General features: G+C 32.3%; 2 protein-coding genes and 2 long non-coding RNA genes across 4 annotated transcripts; 2 read left to right on the top strand and 2 right to left on the bottom strand.

Annotated features, from left to right (window-relative positions):
* Positions 1 to 103: 103 nt before the first annotated feature.
* On the top strand, positions 104 to 2,072 carry LOC146950491 (uncharacterized). The gene is made up of 2 exons (XR_015027538.1): positions 104 to 332; positions 1,899 to 2,072. It is a non-coding gene; the product is annotated as an uncharacterized LOC146950491 (long non-coding RNA).
* Positions 1,976 to 7,639, bottom strand: LOC146950489 (formiminotransferase cyclodeaminase-like protein). Its single transcript, XM_085746392.1, has 3 exons — positions 7,552 to 7,639; positions 3,001 to 3,412; positions 1,976 to 2,695 (listed from the first exon to the last, which is right to left on the bottom strand). Exons 1-3 carry the CDS (start codon positions 7,576 to 7,578, stop codon positions 2,175 to 2,177), a joined length of 960 nt encoding a protein of 319 aa, XP_085602518.1. The 5' UTR covers positions 7,579 to 7,639; the 3' UTR covers positions 1,976 to 2,174.
* LOC146950490 (uncharacterized) lies at positions 4,095 to 4,426 on the top strand. The gene is made up of 2 exons (XR_015027539.1): positions 4,095 to 4,346; positions 4,396 to 4,426. It is a non-coding gene; the product is annotated as an uncharacterized LOC146950490 (long non-coding RNA).
* Positions 7,640 to 15,599: 7,960 nt separating the features above from the next.
* On the bottom strand, positions 15,600 to 18,930 carry LOC146950488 (formiminotransferase cyclodeaminase-like protein). Its single transcript, XM_085746393.1, has 3 exons — positions 18,821 to 18,930; positions 17,441 to 17,852; positions 15,600 to 16,885 (listed from the first exon to the last, which is right to left on the bottom strand). The coding sequence occupies exons 1-3, from the start codon at positions 18,845 to 18,847 to the stop codon at positions 16,365 to 16,367; spliced, it is 960 nt and encodes a 319-aa protein (XP_085602519.1). The 5' UTR covers positions 18,848 to 18,930; the 3' UTR covers positions 15,600 to 16,364.
* Positions 18,931 to 19,061: the final 131 nt, after the last annotated feature.

Here is a 19,061-nt window from a genome sequence, read left to right as displayed (position 1 = left end):
ATACAAAGAGGAGAAAAGATTCTGTGGAATATCTATCTATCTATCGCGGTAGAAACACTCAGTGATTCAGTTTTTGATATGATTGTTGATGTGAGGTCTACATAGTTTATAGCATAACTGCACACGCCCTTTCAATTTTCATCAGAGGAATATAGTAGAGCAGAGCTTAATTCTGTCACTGTTATTATGGGACTAATTTGGTTGGATTTTTCTTTTTGGCCTTTGGTACAAATATGGTTGGATCTTTATATCACTTGTACAAGGGACGGCTGAGATTGTTTTATATCCGCCTATTTTGAAAGTGAACTCCGGATCGGTTAACACATTAGGAGGTATGAGGGCCTTTTAAAGTCTATAGTATTTACCATTTCACTATTGTTAATTTATTTATGGGTCTTTCTAAGGTGTCATTCGGGTACAAGATAAAAAATAAAAAACTAAATGTAGTAATTTAATGTTAGAAATTATGCTCTTATATAATCTTAAAAACTTGTCTTTTTAATGCAAAATTTATTTGTTAATTTTATTTTTAGATCTTTATGTTATGCCTTTAAGATATGTCAAAAAAAAAATGTTATGCCTTTAAGAGGTAGGTTATCATTTTCTTTTATTTATGAGAAATGATATTTGTACAACCAATTTGTGACAACTTTTTTACAACTTTTTCTCTCATACTCACATTGTACTTTTATTCTCTCTCTTTCTTTTTCTCTCTCCATTGTTTTTGACCAATGAAAAGAGAGAGAAAAGAAGTTGTTACAAAAGTTGTTGGAAATGGTTGTTCAAATATCACTACTCTTTATTTATTTAGGTCAAGTAGTGTAGTAGTTGGAAATCACACATTTTAAATATAAAAAAGTGTAAAAATTAAGGGTTCGAATCTCGGTCTTGCATAATACTCCCTCTGCCCCATATTAAGCAAAAAAAATAATTTCACACTTATTAAGAAAACAAAAACATAGTAGTTTGTAATATAGTTTCTTGTGTTATCCTTGAAATAAGTTTTATAGGAAGATGTAAAAACAATTTTCATTGATTGTTGATTATAGAGAAAATGAAAGGGAGAGCAAATTGAATGCAGTTTGCATTTAATTTTCCTTTGAAAAAAATGATTTTTTGAAATAACATAATTAAATATGATAAAAGTTGGTTTTTTTCTTCTTCTTATAATTTAGGACAAAGAATATGAGTTTTTTTACTTATAATTTGGAACTGAGGAAGTATTGTCTTTACATGGATCAGTTCAGTTGTGCTTACAAGATTATAAATTAGGTCTAACTCATCCTTATAAAACCAACTTATAAGAGATTGTCTTGGTTGCCTTACCTTTGAATTCTCAGCACTCATTCAACATTTTTTTTCTCTATCTATCTCTCTGTAACATTAGCTACATATTACATCAACAAAATAAAAAACCAATCACATCACTCACAAACGTTGTTGTTTTCTCATCCAAAACTTTCTAATAACACATGTAAATGACCAAAAAAACTCCAACGGTAGTTAACTACCGTCGGTTTTCTATTTATAAGCCAGCGGTGGTTTTTTTTGGTCATTTACATGTGTTATTAAGAAGTTTTGGATGTTAGAAAAGCAATTTTCATCCCTCACTATGTGTAATTGGGTCTGTGGGGTTGACCCATTAGGCTTTAGATCAGCTCACTATCGATATTTCTATGTGATTCTTGAAAAAATAATAATATTAGTGATCTAATTTAAAAATCATTAAGAAAAATACATTAGGGGAAAATATATTTAGAACAAACCCAACCACCACTCCAATAAGTGTTACACTACATCTATTTAAACATAAGAGTACATAATATATTCTCCAAGATAACATTTTTAACTAAAATATTTGATTAATGGATACTTCTTTTCTTTTTCTCCTCCTTCAGAATTCAATGAGGAATTTATCATGTTGATTAAGCTGAAGAGTGAAAAATGATGCAGACAAGAAGTGGAGGCAGCAACATTAGCAAATTGAGCTCAAGCATTGTATTTGTACATAAGTGTGCTTGTAATAAATCATACATTAATGATCCGCAAAAGCTAATACTCCATTTTAACAATTTTCAATCCAACCATTAAGGCAATTACAACTTATTTCATTTACTTGCAACACCAATTAATAACTAGTTGGATTTCGATTGTTCATCATCAATTTAAACTAGTTATGGTGATGATTTTTTATTAGAGATTAGGTTCATGTATTGTTCTACTATCATTTCTGGCGATAAGTCAGTGAAGTATCCTTTTTCTACATCCAATCCTTCTTGTGCTGCCAACATCTCAACCAAATTTTGAACCCTATCAGCTCCAATCTGGTTCGGCTCCAACAACATGCAAGCTATTTCATTAAAATCCCCACAAACAACCCTGAGTGTTTGCACCGTAGGGAGCCCGCCACCACGAGCACTGACCTTCCTTGCAATCCTTCTTGCTGCAGATACATCGGTCGACAAGATTGGTATGTTATAGAGCCCAACCCAAGGGCGCGCACCGATCATTGAGATGCCTCTTGCTCTTGAAACATTAATAGGCCCTTCGTCTGGTGTTTGAGGTAGGATATCGGGAATTGTCCACCCTGCCCATTGGTTTCCCAAGAAATTAGGCCGGTAGTATCCGAGCTCGCGCCTTATTGTATCAAGTTGTTTCCCTGTTGGGTGTGCAGCAGCATAAAGAAATACAGGTACTGCATTTTCACATATAACAAAAATACAGTTTAAGTGTCTAAAATTGGATTAAATTCTCTTGCATTTTGTCAATTAAGTCTATGATTCTATGATGTCCTTAAATTGTTCTAAAATGAAAAGTGTACTTTATTTCTTAAGCAAAAGAATACATATATGATGTACTTTAAACTTATATTTCACTTGGAGTTAGTAAGTGACATGAAATTTATGCTACATTGGAAAAACCATCTACATATATGCAACACAAACATTGATGCACCAATGTACTACATTCTATGTATGAATTAAGTCCTATGTGAATTACCATTGAATTGGTTGCCAAAGTCTGCAGCCACAACTTTTGCCAACCACGCTGCGTCATCCATTGATGCACAAGCAAGTGGGTGGAAAACAATGTCATCAACTGCGCCTAAGCGAGGGTGTGCCCCGTCATGCAATTCAAGGTTGATGGCATTAAATGCAGCCTCAGCCATGGCCAGCACAGTTTGTTGCAGGGGACTGTATATCGCATTTCCTGTGCAGTCATGCAAAACATAGGACACAAGGCTATACCTTGCCCGATTGTACGCTCTATTATGAAATTTGTGCACAATTACAGTTTCTGGATTCGACCTTGCAGCTCGTTCAACTGCATCAAGAGTAGCAATGTTGCGTCCTTCCGAGATAAAGAACTTGCAGCATAGCAACATGGATTGGTCTACCGTTTTCTTTTGCTCCTACACAAATAGTAAGATAGTGAAATTTTGTTCTGTTGAGGAAGAAATAAGAGAATACATATATTTAGGAGAATACATATATAATAAGTGCTAGATGATATGTTCATAAGTTGTTTAATAACTTATTTTCACAGTTGTTTTCTGTTTGTACAAAAATATACTGTGATTCTCTCTTTGATTGTTGAAATGGATCATATATGATTATATGAGCTCTTATGCGATCACAAGTGCTTATTGAATCAATAAAGGCTTATATTCAAATACTTAGAGCAACATAACGAAGAGGGGCAAAAGTTATGGTGCATAAATCCTTTACTTATGCACCATGCATAAACATATCACAACCGTCAGATCAGGGACACGTGTTATAATCTTGTGCTTCAGCTCTTTATTTGTGCATCACACTGAAATGCATTGCAACCGCACACTCGTCTGAAGGCAAGCAGACCGCTACTGCTTATGCGAACGGTTGGATTGATCCAACGGCTGAGAGAAGAAGAACATGACCAAATATCATCCCATATTTCTCAGTTTTCACAAAATCCACTATGCAGCAAATCGTCCCAAATCATCTATGTATGATCGAACCCATCATCACCGCTTCTCCGCCGCTTTTCCACCTATCCAAGTTCGTCATTGAAGCCGCCACCGTCGCCGCACAAGAGATTCGTGATGGCTGAATAGCGATGGAACAACGTTGAATTTAACAAGATGCCAACAGTTATGGTTGAGTATTTGGAAAACAACCCACACCTGCACTTACATATCCACTAGTCGATTTAATTTTGTTGGCAAAGTGCAGTTGTGCAATTGTTTTTGGGTTTTTGTTCCTCTTTAAAGTATTTAATTATTCTTAAGAAATTTTGGGTCCTTGATTGTGCTGATGTTTTATACTTGATACTATTTGTTTAAGCAACTTGTGAACTATAATGATGTTCAAGTGTCATATGTTTTATGGAGTGTTTTCGATCTGTTGTTTTGAGATTGTGCCAGGCTGAAATTGTTTGTTTTCTCCAGTTTGAGAGTCGCTTGTTTTCAACTAGATTTCAGAACATGCATCTTTATGTGGGTAATGCAATTACGCAGGCCTTTTTATGCCCTGTGTCATCGAAACTGGTTGTTGATATTGTCAGCGGTAGAATTAGAAGAGTAAGAAAATGAAAAATGCTTAATAGGATTCCAAATGAAATGATTGATATGATGTATGGATTACTGAAACCATGAGTATGGTTTAATGGTTTTGATAGTCATGTATGTGAAACCAAGATAATTGTGTAATGGTTTTTAATAAAATTATTATTGTTAGATGGTTTTGAATAATGATTAAGATGTTATACATTGAAATTATTACTGAAACCACAATTATGGTTTAATGGTTTTGATAGTGTTCTATGAGAAACCAAAATAATTGTCTAATGGTTTTGCTATGGGTATGGTTTCTGTGAGTTGTACTTCAAAACCATTTTGCTGTGGAAATGGTTTCTGTGAGTTGTACTCCAAAACCATTTTGCTGTGGGAATGGTTTCCAGCAAGAACAACATGAACAATATTTTCCAGCAATTCATTTTTTGAGCTTTCAGTACAAATCCATCAAACACTTTTCCAGCAAACAATCATCAGATAAAAATTTCCAGCAACAATCTTTTTCTTTTGATTTCAAAAACAACACTATCTCCATCAATATTATTTCTTTATCTCACAAATAACAACCACCTTTTCAAATCATCACATCTAGAATAACACAACAAATCCGAACTCAAGCAATCATCATCATTTTTTAGCAGACTTTTTATTCCGTCTTCTGTTACCTTTCAACACCAACTCTTTGAGAAGTGCTGAGAGCAATTATGCAGCAACAATTATTTCTAGGTTTTTTTTCATGTTTTATTTTTTATAATTTTTATGTGAGCTGAAGCAAATAGATTACGAAAGTGGAATGAGAACAAGTTTATGCAGAGGAACAAGTTTACGCTTCAGAACAAGTTTAAACCTAGCAGATAACCTAGCAGATTTTCAACTCTACAAGTAAAAAAAACAACGTCATGAGGTGTAGAAAGGAATTTTGTTGGGCTAGGTGTTAATGGGCTGGACTTATGCAGGACTTATTAGAATTAAGCTTTCACTTGGGGTGTAGAAAGCAATTATGTTGGGTGTAGAAAGCAATTATGCACGGTGCATAAGGATTTCCTTATGCACCATAACCACACCCACGAAGAGGAACACTTAAGTTTGGTCACAACCATAAATAATTTTATTTGGACACACTCACACAAATTGAAACCTTAATTTTATTTGGTCACAACCATAATGAAACCTTAATTAATTTAATGAATTACTAATTAATTTAAGAGAGTCATGAAGTTGATTTGATGGTGGATTCCACTTGTGTGACATTGTGGCGGGAATGTCGCATGACATTGCCCAACCACAATGTGACACATGGTTTTTTTGTTTTCTTCTCTCTCTCAAGTTTTTTTTTTTTTTAATTTTCAAATGAGGTTGTCGTGTGTCAAATCGTGGTTGAGCAATGTGTTTGGTCCCTAACAATTTTCTCACTATCCAATTTAGTTCTTTATAAAAAAGAAACCAAAATTAGTCCATAACATTTTTATACATAAGACAAATTAATCATTGGCTCATTATAGTAGAGAGACTAATTTGTCCTTAATTTAAAAATGCCATGAACTAGTTTGATATTATTTTTTGTCGATAACTAAATTGTGTCGCGAGAAAATTGTCAATGAACAAATTATGTTTTCACTCAAATTTAAATGCAATTTTATGCTAATTAAATAGATGTTATGGTTAGGTTGGGTAGCTCAACTGATTTGAGTTAATGATTTTTTTTTAGAGAAGATTCGAGTTAAGGGTTGAAGAGTTAAAAAAATTGGAGTTCGAACTCAGATGAAGGAGAAAATACTCGCATAATTAATTAATAACAACATTTGTCTATCCAAAATAAAATAAATGCGGTGAAACCAAAAATAAATAGATGTTGTGGATGTCATACGTTCAACATTTGGCCTAGTTTGTTGGATGTTAAAAAGAAATGTATGTATTGCGCACTACATTGTTGTCGGGTTGCATTTGTGTGATATTGGGGTGCTAATGTCATGTGACATTGACCAACCACAATATCACAAGTGATTTTCTTCTCTTTGATATGAACTTTTTGTTTTTTTATACACTTGTGACACTGTGGTTGACCGATGTCATGACATTAGCACCCTGATATCAGCAAGTACATTATCTATGCAATTTCATATAGAGTAATGATATTTTGACATCCATTTGATGACAACTTTATTGACAACCTTGTTTTTCTCACTTCTTATTGGTCAAAAACAATGGAGAGAGAAAAAGGAAGAGAGAGGATAACAACATCATGTGAGTATGAGAGAGAAAGTTGTCCAAAAGTTGTCAAAAAGTGGTTGTCAAAATATCATTTCTCTTTCATATATCATCCTTATAGTCAAATATTTAGCTCAGAAAATAAATGAAACATTATCAATTGGGAGGATCCACTCCCTTGTTCGAGCGTCCCTACACCATGTGAAATTGTGAATCACTGATTCACTGTCAATTAATAATAGTTGGACCACACAAAAAAATGAGAACTTAGTCTTATCCACAATCTCTAACACACGTGACTTTTTTAGGCAGATATTCAAGTAGTTTTTCTAGAAATATATAGAAATAAAAAATATATATATGCATTATTCAAACTAGAACATGAATGAAGTAAAACTTGCAGGTTTATTGTTGAAAAGAAAAGAAATGGGAAATTTGAAATTAATTCATTCTAAGAAAAAGATTTAGGATCAATGGTTTTAGTTCAACAATTACTATATTTGATTGCTTCAAAAAAAAAATACTATATTTTGATTTGTAACACTACAAACTTAACCAATTACAGTTTTAGCATTATATTGTTAACCTCTATCATATAAACATTTCTCAAAACAATTAGGAGAACATTATATAGATTTTACCATATGTGTGCTTAATCAGTTAATTAATCAATAAAATTGCCATAAGAAGTAACAAATTAATACCATCATCTATTGTATATATTATTATAGTCTAATGTTAACATCAGTAATCACAGAAAGAAAAACATAAGAAAAGAGATTTCTGACCTTGGTAGTAGGATAATTGAAAGCCATGGTGATCCTTCTCCAGCTGAAACTTGTGTTCACAACAAAGTTACTTAAACTAACTTGAAATGGGAACTCGTGTCCAAGGTGGGAATTTTTATATAGTACAGTACAGTGCATTATACATCACTTTCATCCACCCAATAATGTCCCCACGTGGCGCCACGTCACTCCATTATCACCATCATTATCATAGAAGAAAAGAAGACGTTACTTCCAAAAACATGAATTGTATGATCTTATTTAGATTTTAGACTAAAGTGTACTTTTCCCCCCTAACTTTTAAAACGTTGCGATTTTAGTCTCTCATGTATGAAAACCACAATTTTGGCCCCCTAAGTTTTATCCCCTTTGCATTTTTGGTCATTTTGGTCAATTTTGACCGGTCAAAGCCTACGTGGCATGCCAAAATTGTGACCGGTCAAAATTGACCAAAATGACCGGTCAAAGTGACCGGTCAAATTGACCAAAATGACCAAATTAACCACGTAGGCTTTGACCGGTCAAAATTGACCAAAATGACCAAAAATGCAAAGGGGCTAAAACTTAGGGGGCCAAATTGTGGTTTTCATACATGGGGGGCCAAAATCGCAACGTTTTGAAAGTTGGGGGAAAAGTGCACTTTAACCTAGATTTTATTATTATTTTGTTTCAAAGAAAATATTATAGATCAGAATGACGCACACTAAATTTAGGGGATATGTAATAAAAATAATAATATTGGAGATGAGCGATATTTATGGTTCAAATTCGCGTCCAACACATCAAATATTTCCTTCAATAAATAAACTTGATGATCAATATAAAATTCGTTGAATTCTTAGTTGATAGATTTCCCGTCTCAAGTCTTTGCTTGCGGTATAAGAGATGTGCGAGAATGAACAAACGTTGTAAAATTGCAATGACAAGAACATTAAGTATAAATATGCGGAAAAATATCAAGAGAAAATGAAAGAAAAATAGTATTATTAGTTGCTTATATTGTTCGATCAACAACTAGTGCGATGTTTATCCTATAAATACAGATGCGTTATTTAGTTGGTAAATTTACAGAATATAAATGAACTCCTTAACATGAAGAACGAAACTCCTATTTATAAGAAAAGAGAAGAAACTAATGTAATTTGCATGTATGACACATGTCTTCTTAACTACTTAAAAACTTCTTTTGCAAGCTTCTTTCTTATCTTCGAATCTTGATATTGAATGGCTTATGAGATAAAGTTTTATGTGTTACAACCAACTCATAAACTTCTATTGAACACTTCTAATATAGAAGTTTTTTTTAATATGAATGACTTGGATCTTCAAACCACATAAAAAATAACTTCTTTCGTGCACTGTTCTAATAGTCTTTAAAGGAAAAAGATGAATTTAAAACCCATTTTGGATCCGGGGGTTGGTTACGATTAGGGAAGGTGTTAGGCACCCGCATCGTGTCAAAATAAAACATCATCCTCACTTCGAATCTCAACTTCCGAGAAATGCCACATGTGTCTTATCAATTGACTCAAAAACAAATATCCAAATTCTCCATATAACATTTCCATAATCTTTTATCATCTAATTTGCTTTTACATGATTAATTAGATAACTGTTTTTTCTCATAAGTGTTCACTCAAACTCAATTTAAAGTTTTCTATTTCTTAAATTTATCTGTCATCCTTCACTTTAAAAGTTTCTTATAAAAAGTAATAACTTTTTCATAACGTGCGGAACAACAAAATAGTATTTAATAATACATCTCTTATCTTAACAAAGATCATTATGTCCTCTTCAATAAACACGTTTAAAAAGTTAGCTTAACTGCAGTTCTGGTACTCTATTTTTACTATTTTGTGGAATTGATCACGTTATTTTAAAATTTGGCAGTTTGGTCCATCAATCATACTTTTGAATTAAAAAAGGTGATGCGACATGTGTTTAAATTTTAGGGTATATGCTTTCAAGATGATGAAAGATCAACATCAATGAAATTGTAAAAAAAAAAATTGAAAATTTATTTAAAACATGTCATCTCACCGTATTTTAGACAATATTTTATGGATGAACCAAAATTGTTAACTTTGAAATGGAGGGACCAATGCCACAAAATAATAAAAATATAGGGAGCAAAAATACAATTAAATCAAAAGTTTGTTTCCATTTTGCCTTTTTCTTAATATGTTATTGCTTTCCCGACACGTAAGCCCACAGAATTGAAACGGTTAATCACTGAATTGGATCCTCTTAGCTGGTTATGCTTATTTTAATTAACACAAATTAAACCTATAATACTACAAATTTAAACCAACCACTGCACTATTCCATATTTGAAAAATAAACAAAAAAACAATTGCTAAACCAGCAATTTTCCTAGGCACACTCATCTAAACTCCTTAATAATATCAAAAGTTTTTTGGCTTTTGGTGTCGACTAATTCAGTGGTTACATTCTTATGAAGTGACAAACATGAATGAAAGTGTAATTGTTTCATTAATGAAAAAGGAGAATACATCATATATTTATACAGGAAAGAGTTCTCATACAAACTATTGTGGTCTAACCAATAGAGAATTCTATGACCAAGAGATAGCTTGCCCATGTAAGCAACTGTCTTATACACTAAAGCTTTGTTTAGATGATTAAAGAAAGTGACAAGAATGAAAGTAAAATGAAAGAATGTTGAAGGAATAAAAGTGAAGGTCAAAACTAATTGTTAATATGTGTCATTTAAAATAATTTAATTCAATAAGTTTAATTTTTTTGAATGACAATTATTGAATCATATTTAGATTCAAATTTTAACTACAAAATAATTTGATTCAATAAGTTTAATTTTTATAATTTTTTAAATATTATTCAATTTTATAATTTGTTTATTACGGGCATGTATTATACTAACTCATTAACAAATTTTTAATCAAAAAATCGATGTTTTATATAGTATAAATATCTCTACATAAATTGCACGTCTTAATTATCATTATGAACAAGGTGTAGAGATACCATTACTTCTACATCTGTATCCATTAATTTAAAGTAATGAAAATATCAATTTATTTTATCTGTGTATACCTGTTAAGCTATCCATTTCGTGTCAATGATGGATTTTATACGTGGATATCATGCATATAAATTGTTTGGCATCCATAATTACTGCTACTATTACTATTATTTTCCCCCTTCACAAGTCTATTATTACTATTATATTCATTTGACTTATTTATTTATTTATATATTTTGTGTCCTTTTTTAACAAGTAATTGCTAATATGTGTTATTCAAAAAAATCCTTTATTTTATGGACAAAACTTAGGTGCATTTTCCTTTCATGCTTTTCGTATGGTTTTTCACATAATTAAAAATTATTTTGTGGTTATAACATACTTTGAAAAAATTGTGGATTTCAGAAATCATAGGTAGTTGAGAGTATTTTATGTAAAGTACCACATGAAAAACATTTAAGAAAATGCACCTAAATTTTATCCTTATTTTAACTCTAGCAAAAACTTATGTGCATTTTCTTAGGTGCTTTTCATATGGTACCTAAATAAACTACACATGAAAAGTAAGTTTTTGCTAAGAATCATATGAAAAATACATAAATAAATTCACACGAGTTTTGTCCTTGTTTCAAACTATTTATTTGTTTCTCAGTTTTCTCCTTCATTAAATTTCATTTTAAATTATATTTCATTTAGCATAGATTTTGTCAAATTTAATAGACATAATTCATTAATTTTTTAAATATTAAATTGATAGAGAAAATTTTAGATGATTATTTATTGTAATCAATTTTATATATTTATAAGGAAATATCCTTAAAAAAAATATTTATAAGGAAATAATTTTGTTTGCCTACATATGCTCATTATTTTTATTCTAAACACACACTTTTGATAATTTTCCAACTTAGATAATTAGGATTTATCCTCGTGAGCTTAGCTCAGTTGGTAGGGAGGATGCATAATATATGCAAGGTCCAGGGTTCAAACTCAGGCCACCACAAAAAAAACTAGGATTTATTTATTTTATATTTTAAGTAGTTTTTTTTAAAACTCATTATGCGGCTAAATAATTTATTTATTTTATATTTTAAGTAATTTTTTTTAAAAACTCATTATGCGGCTAAATAATTGATTAATCATAGAGGTCCAATCTCACCGTGCATTTGCAGGGGCATTTAAATCAATATTTTAGATAGATATTAATAGTTTATTCAATAAATATTATACATATAACACAATACTAATATTATTCTTTTGAGAGAACAAACACTAATATTATTGATAACTTAAAAAAATATTATAGATAATTTATTCAATTTAGATAATTACAATTTATTTACTTTTTGGTCCAAAAAAACTAAATTTATTTATTCTATATGGGTTATAATACGAGTAATCTTTTTTATTTTATAAATGCTGAGTTATATGGACTTTTAATAAATATTATACATTTTTTTGAAGTACCTTTAAATATTATACATCAGTTACCTCAGTCAGTGCCGAAAATATACATTAATATATTATATATAACGGATAGCGCTTTATTATAATTAAAAATAAAAATTGGGTGATGTTTTTTTTAGCCGAGAATATTTAGCCTAAAGTCATGTCACGTGATAAAAAAATAAATTGGTAAAAGGTAAAAAATAGTCTTCAAAAAGTAAGGGCTTTTCTGTAAATTTATGAAAATAAATAAACTTTTTATCTTTCTTTAATCCATCCTTTCACTTTCCTTAAATCCAAACATGTAAAATTAGAGAAATAATTGGTCACAAACGCAAATAATGAATGTTTAGGTGTACACATATAAATGAAAAAAATTTAAAAGAAAAAATAATTAAATGCACATTTTTTTTATTTGTGTTTGTATCCAAGCATTGACTTGCACGTAAAACTAATGTGAAGCAACTTGGATAAATCTCTATCGATCCCAACTTGGATAATAGAGAAAGTATTTTGTAAAAAATACCTGCAATTTAGTCCTTGGAAGTGACTGCAAGTAATTTCATGATGCTGCATGTAATTTTTCTCTGCAATGTGACAATTAAGATGTGTTTAGTTTTTCATGGAAGACTGATTGACTACCATGTGGCGTGCACTTTGATTATCGCAAGTTAAGACTGACATTTACAAGTCTTGATGAACAAGGAATGATCAGTAAAAGCTTGCTAATACCGATGAATAATGAGGAGAGAAGTAAGCTTTTCATACCATTCATGCTGGCTTGTTTAAGGCCATACAAAGATTTGATAAGCTTCCACACTTGATATAGCTTTTTAGGTGAGACGCCCAAGGAAATCTGCACATAAACATCCTCTTTGAGGTAACCATGCATGAATGCATTATTGACATCTAGTGGATGTAAATACGAATGATGCACTGAAGCTAAAGATAGAACTAGTCTGATAGTAGTATGTTTGGCCACTGGTGATTTAAGTGTCAAAATAATATAGACCTTCAATCTTATTATAGCCTTTTGCAACTAGTCTGGCTTTATATCTTTCTATTGTACCATCAACGTTGAGTTTGATCTTATAAATCCATTTATAACCTATTGGTTTCACATTAGGAGGTAGATCAACTTGCATTTCTTATCCAACATTCAAACTTGCTAGCCTCAACATATGATATAAGCTCTGTGTGATTGATTAGAGGCAAAACAAACCAACAATGATTGTTAGATAGATTATGACAGGAAATATAGTTCAACATATAATATGAATTATTGGATGATGGAGAATTAAAAGCACTCCATATGTAATCTTGCAACTATAAAGGTGGAGTTTTGGTTCTGGAGGATTTTTTGAGATTAGTGCAAGGTGAAATGATAGGAGATGGATGGATATTAGTGGATGGAGTATCTGTATTAATGGTAGTGATTGGACTCTGATTATCAGAATTCACTATGAGAGTATCTGTAAGATAGGCGAGGAAAATGACATGTAACACAACATAGGACCAAAAGGATGTAGGAAATTTTGATTGATATAAGAGTGTTCTCCCTATATTAAGGATAAGTTGATGTTTCCTATCAACTATATCATTATGTTGAGGGGTTTCAACACAATACCTATGATGTGAAACGTCTTTAGTTGCATAAAAATTGGGAAGAATGAACTCAGGGCAATTATAAGTTCTTATAACTTTGAGAGTTATGTGATACCGTGTTTCAACAATGATAATAAAGTTTTGGACATGGACGGATACTTCAGATTTAGATTTAAGGAGAATGATCCATAAGCATCTTCTGTGGTAATCTACAATAGTTAAAATTCTTCCCACAATGAGAATTCAATTCTTCCCACAATGAACGTAATTCAGTGAAATAATCCGCACTTCCTTAGAACCTTGTTTGAGATTATTGATTGAAGAAGGCAAAGCAGATATACAAATTCTATCAGCCATAGAAAAACGTTCTTTGAGTTCTTCCCAAACATCCAAAGCATAATCATGAAAAACTATGGTTTGTGCTATTGATTTAGAAACCGAATTAATCAACCAAGAATGAATTAGATGATTACACATTTCCCACACACCTATAATCAAATCCAAACGATCAGGTGCAATACCATTGATGAACGCAAGCCTGTTTTTCATACCAAGTGCATGCTGCATAGAACGCTCCATGCACAATAATTGGAGCAATTGAGTTTAGGCATAACTGTAATTGAATTTGGACCTTCACTTGGATGCACATAGAAGATTGATTCAGAATTAGGTTGTTGAGGTTGATTCAAAGCGGGATTTAGACGTGGAGGCATGATGAATGATGAACAAAACATAATCAAGGAACTAAGAGAAGACCGAATCAAAGAAGAAACTGAAGAAAACACAACAAATCTTGATGAAATTCAAGATCAAACGGATAATGTGAAGCTAATTACCAAAGAACAATTCACCAGAAACACGAATGAAAATCAACAAGAAATCAATGCAGAATCATCGAAGAAGATGAAGATCAAGGATGAACAACGAAGCATAGCGGAAGAAGGCATAATCAAAAACGGTTATGAGGTAGTTAAGATTGTAACTAACTTTTCTCTTAAGAAATGAGAGAAAACCGATACCATCTTATGAAGCGATAAACATGAATGAATGTGTAATTTTTTAATTGATGAATAAGGAGAATACATCATTTATTTATACAAGAAAGAGTTCTCATACTAACTATTGTAGTCTAACTAGTGGAGAATTCTATGAACTAGAGATAGCTTGCTACGCAAGTAATTGTCTTATACACTAAAACCAATGTGAAGCTCTATGTTGTAATATACATTGCAGAGCTATTTTTGTCTATGAGATCAAGTTTTTCATGTTAAGCTGGATAAAAATGACCAATGGGGAAAAACACAATAAAACATATGATGTTTGATTAGTTTCTAGATAATAGACATAAAATGTTAAACAGTAGGTCTAATTATGACGTTGACTTCGAACATGATTACATTATTATGACTTTTATTTTTAATATTTGCAATTGAATACAATTAATCAATAATATTTTAATTTCGCACAAATGGTCAGACTTTCTGCTCATACCAACTATGACTTAAGTTCTAGTCGAGAATTCAGCAATTGGAAGGTTATACGTAAATTTCATTGTAAATCCTCAATGAAGTTTGTTGTTCTCCCTGACCTCGCATGAGATAAGATCAGGAGAGCCATCAACTGAACTCTATGATTATCAATATCTTTGCAAATCATATCATTTTACCTGCAAGATCTTTCATGAACAACATTACCTCAAATTCAAGGATCCGGATTTCTGCAATGACTTCAGTACATTCGAATATTTGAATGAACATAAAACAAGTTTTGACTATAGTAAATCATATTTAAAACGCTATTCGGAGTATAAGCCGTCCAATCTTCATCTGAAGACTTTGATTCACTAACTGCAGTATCTGTGTACAGGCAAGGAATTCAGATTCCCCCAAAGTCAAACACTATTTTCTCATTCTGTATATACCTTAGCCTATGTAAATTTCAAATCTGACACTATGATGAGTAATTTCCATTATCAAACTTGCAAACTGAGATGTATCAATAAGGTTTTGGTTCACTGATTCACTCATCATTTGATGTTTCTATACATAAAACATTTTTGGAAGGATAAGCAGAACTGGGAGACAAGTGAGAATCGTTTATGAACTCTTTTAGGATCGGTATAATGGTCACTGAAAAATTAGGTAAAAAATTAAGGATGAGCTTTATATGACAAAATTAGTCCCCTGATGGATTAAACCTTCTCAGTGCATGAGAAAGTAATTTTCCCATATCAAATTCTCTCTTCAAACAGCCTCAAGTTAACAATTTCTTGCTTTGAAAAGTCTGTGCAGTATCCCTTCTCAACAGAAACACCTACTTCCCTTGCAAGGTGCTCAACTTCTTGTTGCACTCTTTCACCACCAACATTCTTTGGATCCAACAAATTACAAGCTACTTCAATGATACCTTCACCATGAATAAGTGCCATGTCCTGTACCTGAAGCGAGTCCGCCACTCTTCCACTAATCCATTTTGCAATTCTGCAAACGGCACTAATATCAGAAGATAATAGAGGGTCATTGTAGCCGTCAACCCAATAAGTGTGCTTAATGCTTATAGAAATCATACATTAATGATCCGCAATAAGTTAACACTCCATGTTCAAAGTTAGATGTTACACACAATTTTGAAATACCTGCTTCAATTTTCCTTCCAACCATTTAAGCAATTACAACTTATTTTTATTTACTGAATTGCAATGCCAAATGCCTATTAATAACTTGTTGAATTTTCATTTTTCATCAACAAGTATAACTAGCTATGGTGATGATTGTTTAGCAGAGATTAGGTTCGTGTATTGTTCTACTATCATTTCTGGAGACAAGTCAGTATAGTATCCTTTTTCGACATCCAACCCTTCTTGTGCTGCCAACATCTCAACCAAATTCTGCACCCTATCAGCTCCAATCCGATTAGGCTCCAACAACATGCAAGCTATTTCAGTGGAACCGTCACAAACAATCCCGAGCGTTTGCACAGTAGGAAGCCCACCACCACGAGCACTAACCTTCCTTGCAATCCTTTTTGCTGCGGATACATCGGTCGATATGAGTGGTACGTTGTAGAGAGTGACCCAAGACTGCGCACCGATCATTGAGATGCCTTTGGATCTTGAAACAACAATAGGCCCTTCGTCTGGTGTTTGAGGTAGGATATCGGGCATAGTCCACCCTGCCCATTGGTTTCCCATGGAATTAGGCCGGTAATATCCGAGCTCTCGCCTTATTGCATCGAGTTGTTTCCCGGTTGGGTGTGCAGCAGCATAAAGAAATACAGGTACTGCATTTTCATATATAACAAAAAACGCAGTGTAAGTGTCAACAACAAAAAAAGGATTAAATTCTCTTGCAATACGATTAATGCTATGGTATTATGATGTTCTTAAATTGTTGGATTTGATTGTTCTAAAATGAAATTTTAATATTTTCTTAAGCAAAAGAAAGGTATTCCGAGGAGGCAACAAACAAGGCATTACAGCATAGCCAGCACCCCACACTGTTAACAATAATCGCAGCATACCAAAATCGAGTACATTTTAACAAATTGATGAATTGCAGGTCTATTAATTGTTGGCAGTCTTATATTTGTTAGAAGTTAATTCCTTAATCTAGAATTGTGAATATTTAGTAACACAGTAGCAATCCTAATCTCTGTATCAAGGTCTTACCTATCCATGACCAAACATTTTAAACGATACTTGAACTTATATCTCACTTGGAGTTAGTGAGTGACATGAAATTTATGCTAGTAGGAAAAACCAACTACATATGTGCAACACAAATAATGGTGCATCAATGTACAACATTCCACAAATATAAGTCCTTTATGACTTACCATTGAATCGGTTGCCAATGTCTACCGCCACAGATTTTGCCAACCACGCTGCATCGTCCAATGATGCACGAGCAAGCGGGTGGAAAACAATGTCATCAACTGCGCCTAAGCGGGGGTGAGCTCCATCATGAAATTCAAGGTTGATGGCATTGAATGCAGCCTCAGCCATGGCCAGCACAGTTTGTTGCAGGGGACTGTATATTGCATTTCCTGTGCAGTCGTGTAAGACATACGATACGAGGTTGTACCTTGCCCTGTTGTAAGTTCTATCATGAAATTTGTGCACAACGACAGTTTCTGAGTTCGACCTCGCTGCTCGTTCAACTGCATCAAGAGTAGCAATGTTGCGTCCTTCCGAGATAAAGAATTTGCAGCACAGTAACATGGAATGGTCTGCCGTTTTCTTTTGCTCCTACACAAATAGTAAGATGGTGAAATATTGTTCTGTTGAAGAAGAAATAAGAGAATAAATATATTTAGATGTTTGAAATAGCTTATTTGATGACATGAACAGTTGTATAAGTGTTAGATGATACGTTCCTAAGTTGCTTTAATATAATTCTTATACAGGGCATCTATTTAATAACTTTAAGAGACTCGTGTCATCTCATTTAAGTGTTCTTGGTAATACATAACATTTGTCTATCCAAAATAAAATAGATGTTGTGAAACCAAAAAGAAATAGATGTTGTGGATGTCCCTTGACAAATAGGTTAAAAAGAAATGAAACATTATCAATTGAGAGGATCTACTCCCTTGTTTGAGTGTCCCTACACCATGTGAATGCCTGTCAATAGCTATTATTATCATTTAAAAATAATAATTGTATCACACAAAAAATTGAGAACTTAGTCTTATCCACAATTTCTAACACACGTGACTTTTTTAGGTACATATTCAAGTAGTTTTTCTAGAGGATATATATATATGAAATAAATAAAAAATATATACATTATTCAAACAAGAACATGATTGAAGTAAAAAAAAAAAAACTTGAAGAAAAACTTGCAGGTTTATTGTTGAAAAGAATAGAAATGGAAAATTTGAACTTAATTCATTTATTCTAAGAAAAAGATTTAGAATCAATGGTTTTAGTTCAACAATTATTATACTTGTAACACTACAAACTTAACCAATTGGAGTTTTATCATTATATTCTTAACCTGAAACATCAACAGTATCATATAAACAAACAAGAACAAGAAAGAAGGATAGAGATACATACTTTAGTTAAGAAAGTGGAACATATATGTGTTTAATAAGTTAATAAAATTGTCACCATAAGTAACAAAATAGTATCATCATATATATAATATGGTCTAATAATGTTAACATCAGTCATCAGAGAAAGAAAAAGATAAGGAAAGAGATTTCTCTGACCTTGGTTGTAGGATAATTGAAAGCCATGGTGATCCTTCTCTTCTCTAGCTGAAACTTGTGTTCACAAATTGTACTTCAACAAACTTGAAATGTGAACTTGTATCCAAGGTGGGGAGTATTATATGGGACTATCATTTTTATATGGTCCAGTGCAATATACATCACTTTCATCCACCCAATAATGTCCCCACGTCATTCCATTATTGTCATCATACAAGAAAACAAGAAGTTACTTCCAAAA

Source organism: Medicago sativa, chromosome 2 (assembly GCF_051527215.1).
Source record: "Medicago sativa cultivar Bolivia chromosome 2, Bolivia_mono, whole genome shotgun sequence".
In the NCBI taxonomy this organism is placed as follows: domain Eukaryota; kingdom Viridiplantae; phylum Streptophyta; class Magnoliopsida; order Fabales; family Fabaceae; genus Medicago; species Medicago sativa.
The sequence above is the reverse complement of the archived record's forward strand: the minus strand, read 5'-3'. Positions and strand labels throughout refer to the sequence as shown.

Coding starts and splice junctions, on each gene's coding strand:
- LOC146950489 (XM_085746392.1), bottom strand. CDS start 7,578: ATGGCTTTCAATTATCCTACTACCAAG. Junction 3,413..7,551: donor TCAATTATCCTACTACCAAG/GTCAGAAATCTC, acceptor CTATTTGTGTAG/GAGCAAAAGAAAACGGTAGA. Junction 2,696..3,000: donor CTTTGGCAACCAATTCAATG/GTAATTCACATA, acceptor GTGAAAATGCAG/TACCTGTATTTCTTTATGCT.
- LOC146950488 (XM_085746393.1), bottom strand. CDS start 18,847: ATGGCTTTCAATTATCCTACAACCAAG. Junction 17,853..18,820: donor TCAATTATCCTACAACCAAG/GTCAGAGAAATC, acceptor CTATTTGTGTAG/GAGCAAAAGAAAACGGCAGA. Junction 16,886..17,440: donor CATTGGCAACCGATTCAATG/GTAAGTCATAAA, acceptor ATGAAAATGCAG/TACCTGTATTTCTTTATGCT.